Raw genomic sequence first — 8,070 nt, 5'->3', positions numbered from 1 at the left:
GGGAAGAGAGAGAGTGAGAGAGAGAGAGAGAGAGAGAGGTTACACAATCACTCTCAAACATCACAATACTAAAATAGGCAGGAGGGAGCCCCTCCAGCCCCAACAATTCTCATTCTCCTGTTCAATTACTTCCCTATCTCTAACCTACATAACATCAGAAACAGGAGCAGGAGTGGGCCATTCGGCCCCTCGAGCCCTGCTCCGCCATTTAATACGATCGTGGCCTGATCCGATCATGGACCCAGCTCCACTTCCCTGCTCGCCCCCTTATCGGTTAAGGAACTGTCTATCTCTGTCTTAAATATATTCAATGTCCCGGCTTCCACAGCTCTCTGAGGCAGCGAGTTCCACAGATTTACAACCCTCTGAGAGAAGAAATTCCTCCTCATCTCAGTTTTAAATGGGCGGCCCCTTATTCTAAGACCATGCTCCCTAGTTCTAGTCTCCCCCATCAGTGGGAACATCCTCTCTGCATCCACCTTGTCGAGCCCCCCCCTCATAATCTGATACCTTTCGATAAGATCACCTCTCGTTCTACTGCCCCTCCGACAGCGCAGTACGGCACTCCCTCAGTACCGTCCCTCCGGCAATCCCTCAGTACTGCCCCTCCGACAGCGCAGTACAGCACTCCCTCAGTACCGCCCCTCCGACAGTACGGCACTCCCTCAGTACTGCCCCTCCGACAGTACGGCACTCCCTCAGTACTGCCCCTCCGACAGCGCAGTACGGCACTCCCTCAGTACTGCCCCTCCGACAGTACGGCACTCCCTCAGTACTGCCCCTCCGACAGTACGGCACTCCCTCAGTACTGCCCCTCCGACAGCGCAGTACGGCACTCCCTCAGTACTGCCACTCCGACAGCGCAGTACGGCACTCCTCAGTACTGCCCCTCCGACAGTACGGCACTCCCTCAGTACTGCCCCTCCGACAGTACGGCACTCCCTCAGTACTGCCCCTCCGACAGCGCAGTACGGCACTCCCTCAGTATTGCCCCTCCGACAGCGCAGTACGGCACTCCCTCAGTACTGCCACTCCGACAGCGCAGTACGGCACTCCCTCAGTACTGCCCCTCCGACAGTACGGCACTCCCTCAGTACTGCCCCTCCGACAGTACGGCACTCCCTCAGTACTGCCGCTCCGACAGCGCAGTACGGCACTCCCTCAGTATTGCCCCTCCGACAGCGCAGTACGGCACTCCCTCAGTACTGCCCCTCCGACAGCGCAGTACGGCACTCCCTCAGTACTGCCCCTCCGACAGTACGGCACTCCCTCAGTACTGCCCCTCCGACAGTACGGCACTCCCTCAGTACTGCCCCTCCGACAGCGCAGTACGGCACTCCCTCAGTATTGCCCCTCCGACAGCGCAGTACGGCACTCCCTCAGTACTGCCCCTCCGACAGCGCAGTACGGCACTCCCTCAGTACTGCCCCTCCGACAGCGCAGTACGGCACTCCCTCAGTACTGCCCCTCCGACAGCGCAGTACGGCACTCCCTCAGTACTGCCCCCTCCGACAGCGCAATACGGCACTCCCTCAGTACTGGCACCTGGATTATGGGGCATGAGACCCGGAATGAACACATCTCCCTCCGACAGTACAGCAATTGGTGGCCCAATAAGCCAAGCGAGCCACTTACCCAGGACATGGGGCACAAAGACTTATAGACCTTCTGATACCAGTCACACAGAGACACATCTTTGCCACTCGCTGTTAGTGCCTTCTGACACCGGTGATAATCTGTAGAGAGGAGCGAGAGTGAGATTTGTACCCAGCAGTACTGTACCCCAGTGTTATACAGTGACAGACCTGTACCCACCAGTACTGTACCCCAGTGTTATACAGTGACAGACCTGTACCCACCAGTACTGTACCCCAGTGTTATACAGTGACAGGCCTGTACCCACCAGTACTGTACCCCAGTGTTATACAGTGACAGACCGGTACCCACCAGTATTGTACCCCAGTGTTATACAGTGACAGACCTGTACCCACCAGTATTGTACCCCAGTGTTATACAGTGACAGACCTGTACCCACCAGTACTGTACCCCAGTGTTATACAGTGACAGACCTGTACCCCAGTTATACAGTGACAGACCCGTACCCACCAGTACTGTACCCCAGTGCTATAGTGACAGACCTGTACCCACCAGTACTGTACCCCAGTGTTATACAGTGACAGACCGGTACCCACCAGTATTGTACCCCAGTGTTATACAGTGACAGACCTGTACCCACCAGTACTGTACCCCAGTGTTATAGTGACAGACCTGTACCCACCAGTACTGTACCCCAGTGTTATACAGTGACAGACCTGTACCCACCAGTACTGTACCCCAGTGTTAGTGACAGACCTGTACCCACCAGTACTGTACCCCAGTGTTATACAGTGACAGACCTGTACCCACCAGTACTGTACCCCAGTGTTATACAGTGACAGACGTGTACCCACCAGTACTGTACCCCAGTGTTATACAGTGACAGACCTGTACCCACCAGTACTGTACCCCAGTGTTACAGTGACAGACCTGTACCCACCAGTACTGTACCCCAGTGTTATACAGTGACAGACCTGTACCCACCAGTACTGTACCCCAGGGTTATATAGTGACAGACCTGTACCCACCAGTACTGTACCCCAGTGTTATACAGTGACAGACCTGTACCCACCAGTACTGTACCCCAGTGTTATACAGTGACAGACCTGTACCCACCAGTACTGTACCCCAGTGTTATACAGTGACAGACCTGTACCCACCAGTACTGTACCCCAGTGTTATACAGTGACAGACCTGTACCCACCAGTACTGTACCCCAGTGTTATAGTGACAGACCTGTACCCACCAGTACTGTACCCGTGTTATACAGTGACAGACCTGTACCCACCAGTACTGTACCCCAGGGTTATACAGTGACAGACCTGTACCCACCAGTACTGTACCCCAGGGTTATACAGTGACAGACCTGTACCCACCAGTACTGTACCCCAGTGTTATACAGTGACAGACCTGTACCCACCAGTACTGTACCCCAGTGTTATACAGTGACAGACCTGTACCCACCAGTACTGCACCCCAGTGTTATACAGTGACAGACCTGTACCCACCAGTACTGTACCCCAGTGTTATACAGTGACAGACCGGTACCCACCAGTACTGTACCCCAGGGTTATACAGTGACAGACCTGTACTGTACCTCAGTGTTAGTGACAGACCTGGTACAAAGGCCCCTTGAGCCGGTTCCACAGGAAGGAACACGAGGCCATTTCGGCCTCTTGTTGGCCAACGCAGATACAAGAGGTCGTCCAGTCTAATCCCAATTCCCAGCTCTGGGTCCGTGTCCCAGCAGGTTATGGGCACTTCACGTGCCCATCCAAGCATCTCATCACAGTGGCGAGGGTTTCTGGATCCACCAGCCTTCCAGGCAGCAAGTTTCAGATCCCCAAAACCCTCAGCGTAAAGAAACCCCCTCCCTCAAATTCCGGCTCGACCTCCCCTCTGCCTCGTCCCTCCCCCCACTCGTCTGTAACTTTCATCCCACTCTCCCTTCCTCCCCTCCCCCTCGTGCATGTGCCTCCCTTCCTCCCCTCCCCCTCGTGCATGTGCCTCACTCCCTCCCCTCCCCCTCGTGCATGTGCCTCACTCCCTCCCCTCCCCCTCGTGCATGTGCCTCACTCCCTCCCCTCCCCCTCGTGCATGTGCCTCACTCCCTCCCCTCCCCCTCGCGCGCCTCACTCCCTCCCCTCCCCCTCGCGCGCCTCACTCCCTCCCCTCCCCCTCGCGCGCCTCACTCCCTCCCCTCCCCCTCGCGCGCCTCACTCCCTCCCCTCCCGCGCCTCACTCCCTCCCCTCCCCCTCGCGCGCCTCACTCCCTCCCCTCCCCCTCGCGCGCCTCACTCCCTCCCCTCCCCCTCGCGCGCCTCACTCCCTCCCCTCCCCCTCGCGCGCCTCACTCCCTCCCCTCCCCCTCGCGTGCGTCTCACTCCCTCCCCTTCCCCCTCGTGTGTGTGTCTCACTCCCTCCCCTCGTGCGTGTGTCTCACTCCCTCCCCTTCCCCCTCGTGTGTGTGTCTCACTCCCTCCCCTCGTGTGTGTGTCTCACTCCCTCCCCTTCCCCCTCGTGTATGTCTCACTCCCTCCCCTCCCCCTCGCGTGCGTCTCACTCCCTCCCCTTCCCCCTCGTGTGTGTGTGTGTCTCACTCCCTCCCCTGCCCCCCGTCTATCCCCCTCTCCCTCGACCCGCTGAGATTCCCCGGGGCAACTGCGGCCTTCATGCCGGCTTCCAGCACCCTGCAGGGTTTGGCTTTTTGCAACTCACCCAGGTAGTTCTGGAAGCAGTTGCGGGTCTGGTTGGTGTTGGGGAAGCGAGCATCAAATGGTGCCGTCTTGTAGCTCTTGATCTTCTCCTGGATGGTAGCCATGGCTGCCGCAAACTGCAAATATCTAGGGAGGGGAAAAGAGAGAGAGAGAGAGAGAGTTAGAAGGGGATGGAGTATAAAAGCAGGGAAGTCTTGCTCCAGTTACACAGGGTATTGGTGAGGCCACACCTGGAGTACTGCGTGCACAGTTTTGCTCTCCGTATTTACCAAAGGACACACTTTGCTTTGGAGGCAGTTCAGAGAAGGTTCACTCGGTTGGTTCCGGGGTTAACAGCCATGATCTCATTGAATGAGTAGCAGGCTCGAGGGACTGAATGGACCTCCTCCTGTTCCTGTGTAACAGGCTCGAGGGGCTGAATAGGCCTCCTGTTCCCTGTGTAACAGGCTCGAGGGGCTGAATGGGCCTCCTCCTGTTCCTGTGTAACAGGCTCGAGGGGCTGAATAGGCCTCCTGTTCCCTGTGTAACAGGCTCGAGGGGCTGAATAGGCCTCCTGTTCCTGTGTAACAGACTCGAGGGGCTGAATGGGCCTCCTGTTCCTGTGTAACAGGCTCGAGGGGCTGAATGGGCCTCCTGTTCCTGTGTAACAGGCTCGAGGGACTGAATGGACCTCCTCCTGTTCCTGTGTAACAGGCTCGAGGGGCTGAATAGGCCTCCTCCTGTTCCCTGTGTAACAGGCTCGAGGGGCTGAATGGGCCTCCTGTTCCTGTGTAACAGACTCGAGGGGCTGAATGGGCCTCCTCCTGTTCCTGTGTAACAGGCTCGAGGGGCTGAATGGGCCTCCTGTTCCTGTGTAACAGACTCGAGGGGCTGAATGGGCCTCCTCCTGTTACTGTGTAACAGGCTCGAGGGGCCGAATGGGCCTCCTGTTCCTGTGTAACAGGCTCGAGGGGCTGAATGGCCTCCTCCTGTTCCTGTGTAACAGACTCGAGGGGCTGAATGGGCCTCCTGTTCCTGTGTAACAGGCTCGAGGGGCTGAATGGGCCTCCTGTTCCTGTGTAACAGGCTCGAGGGGCTGAATGGGCCTCCTCCTGTTCCTGTGTAACAGGCTCGAGGGGCTGAATGGGCCTCCTCCTGTTCCTGTGTAACAGGCTCGAGGGGCTGAATGGGGCCTCCTCCTGTTCCTGTGTAACAGACTCGAGGGGCTGAATGGGCCTCCTGTTCCTGTGTAACAGGCTCGAGGGGCTGAATGGGCCTCCTCCTGTTCCTGTGTAACAGGTCCGAGGGGCTGAATGGGCCTCCTCCTGTTCCTGTGTAACAGGCTCGAGGGGCTGAATGGGCCTCCTCCTGTTCCTGTGTAACAGGTCCGAGGGGCTGAATGGGCCTCCTCCTGTTCCTGTGTAACAGGCTCGAGGGGCTGAATGGGCCTCCTCCTGTTCCTGTGAATTGTTTAGAGGTGACCTCTGGCTCAAAGACAAACATTTTAAATTGTTTATTGAGGTATAGGTAAACCCAGTTCATTGGCGTCCTGTCTGTCTGTCGTTCCCCTCCCTCCATCTGTGTCTGTGCCTCCACTCCACTCCGTGTCTCCCGTCAACCTCCTCCCTCCGGCTCTCCTTCCGTCTCTCCCGTCCCTTCCCTCCGTCTCTCTCTCCCTCCCTCCCTCGTCTCCCGTCCCCTCACCCCCTCCGTCTCTCCCCTCCGTCTGTCTCTTCGTCCTCCTCGTCTCCCATCCCTTCAGTGTCTCCCTCTCTCCCCTCTCCTCTGTCCCTCCACCCGTCTCGTCCCTCCACCCGTCTCGTCCCTCCACCCGTCTCGTCCCTCCACCCGTCTCGTCCCTCCACCCGTCTCGCCCCTCCACCCGTCTCGCCCCTCCACCCGTCTCGCCCCTCCACCCCCTCCACCCGTCTCGTCCCTCCACCCGTCTCGCCCCTCCACCCGTCTCGCCCCTCCACCCCCTCCACCCGTCTCGCCCCTCCACCCGTCTCGTCCCTCCACCCGTCTCGTCCCTCCGTCCCTCCACCCGTCTCGTCCCTCCGTCCCTCCACCCGTCTCGTCCCTCCGTCCCTCCACCCGTCTCGTCCCTCCGTCCCTCCACCCGTCTCGTCCCTCCACCCGTCTCGTCCCTCCACCCGTCTCGTCCCTCCACTCCCTCCACCCGTCTCGTCCCTCCACTCCCTCCACCCGTCTCGTCCCTCCACCCCCTCCACCCGTCTCGTCCCTCCACCCCCTCCACCCGTCTCGTCCCTCCACCCCCTCCACCCGTCTCGTCCCTCCACCCCCTCCACCCGTCTCGTCCCTCCACCCGTCTCGTCCCTCCACCCGTCTCGTCCCTCCGTCCCTCCACCCCCTCCACCCGTCTCGTCCCTCCACTCCCTCCACCCGTCTCGCCCCTCCACCCCCTCCACCCGTCTCGTCCCTCCACCCCCTCCACCCGTCTCCTCCCTCCACCCGTCTCCTTCCTCCCCTCTCCTCCGACCCTCCACCCGTCTCGTCCCTCCACCCGTCTCGCCCCTCCACCCGTCTCGTCCCTCCACCCGTCTCGCCCCTCCACCCGTCTCGCCCCTCCACCCCCCTCCTCCCGTCTCCTCCCTCCACCCGTCTCCTCCCTCCACCCGTCTCCTCCCCTCTCCTCCGACCCTCCACCCGTCTCATCCATCCACTCCCTCCACCCGTCTCGCCCCTCCACCCGTCCCCTTCCTCCGTCTATCCCCTCTCCTCCTCCTCCACCCTCCGTCTCTCCCCTCTACCTCCTCCCCCACCCTCCGTCTCTCCCCTCTACCTCCTCCCCTCCACGTCTCACTCTCTGTGTCCGTGACCTTCCAGTGACCCCTTCTTCCTCCCCCCAGTAGCCCCGCCCCTTTTTCTCCCCTCCCTCTCCCTCCCAGCCCCCCCCGCCCCCGCAGCCCCCCAAATCGAGGCGGGCCGATCAAGCCAACCACCCCCCCGGCCCAAAGCGCCCCCTCTCACCCAATCGCCCACCTTCCGCGCCGCGACACGGAGCTCCGCCTCCGCTGCCCGCCTGCCGCCGACTGAGCTCCGCCGGGGGGGGAGCTTTTATAGCCTCCCTCCCGCAGCACGTGACCAGCTGCCCTTATTTTATTTTTTTTTTCTTCTCCCGACGCTTTCTTTCGCTTTTTGCTGGCACCAAACCTTTCTAAATCATCCTCAAACAATTCTAAAAATACACAGGCACCGTAATTCGTCCGAGAACTTAGCATCTTTTACACTTCAGCGCCCGGTGACGTCACCGGTCAGGTGACCAGCTCCCCCTCTTATTTTTAATTATTATATTTTCGCTTTTTTTTTTTGCTTTTTTCTCGCGCCAATCCCTTCTAAATCAGCGTGGGATAATTTTAAAAATGACACTGGGATGTTAATTAAAGCCAGTTTTAATTTTGTTTTTTTGACATCCTTTGACAGTTGTGGCCGTTATCTGTCACGTGACCAGCTCCCCCCCCTTTTTTTTTAAACATATATTTTCTTATCCTGACGCTTAATTTTGCTTTTTCTCGCACCGAACCCTTCTAAATCATCCTCAAATAATTCTAAAAATATATAGAAATCATAATCTGTCGAAGAATTTAGCATCTTTTACACTTAAGAGGCCAGTGACATCACTCATCATGTGACCTGCTCCCTTTTTAACATATATTTTCTTATCCTGACACTTAATTTTGCTTTTTCTCACACCAAACCCCTCTAAATCATCCTCAAATAATTCTAAAAATATATAGAAATCATAATTCGGCCAAGA

The 8,070-nt window shown here is 58.0% G+C and overlaps 1 protein-coding gene across 2 annotated transcripts; it reads right to left on the bottom strand.

Moving 5' to 3' along the window:
- Window positions 1-1,440: 1,440 nt before the first annotated feature.
- LOC139256188 (cytochrome c oxidase subunit 6B1-like) lies at window positions 1,441-7,395 on the bottom strand. 2 transcript variants are annotated; one of them, XM_070874134.1, is made up of 3 exons: window positions 7,296-7,395; window positions 4,315-4,439; window positions 1,441-1,736 (listed from the first exon to the last, which is right to left on the bottom strand). In XM_070874134.1, exons 2-3 carry the CDS (start codon window positions 4,415-4,417, stop codon window positions 1,456-1,458), a joined length of 384 nt encoding a protein of 127 aa, XP_070730235.1. In that variant the 5' UTR covers window positions 4,418-4,439; window positions 7,296-7,395; the 3' UTR covers window positions 1,441-1,455. The 2 variants fall into 2 exon arrangements, with proteins under 2 accessions (XP_070730235.1, XP_070730234.1); XM_070874133.1 differs by having other exon boundaries at window positions 7,284-7,376.
- Between the last annotated feature and the right edge of the window lie 675 nt (window positions 7,396-8,070).

This window comes from Pristiophorus japonicus, unplaced genomic scaffold (genome assembly GCF_044704955.1).
Source record: "Pristiophorus japonicus isolate sPriJap1 unplaced genomic scaffold, sPriJap1.hap1 HAP1_SCAFFOLD_689, whole genome shotgun sequence".
Lineage (NCBI taxonomy): Eukaryota > Metazoa > Chordata > Chondrichthyes > Pristiophoridae > Pristiophorus > Pristiophorus japonicus.
Note: the sequence above shows the minus strand (reverse complement) of the source record. Positions and strands in the feature narration are given on the sequence as shown.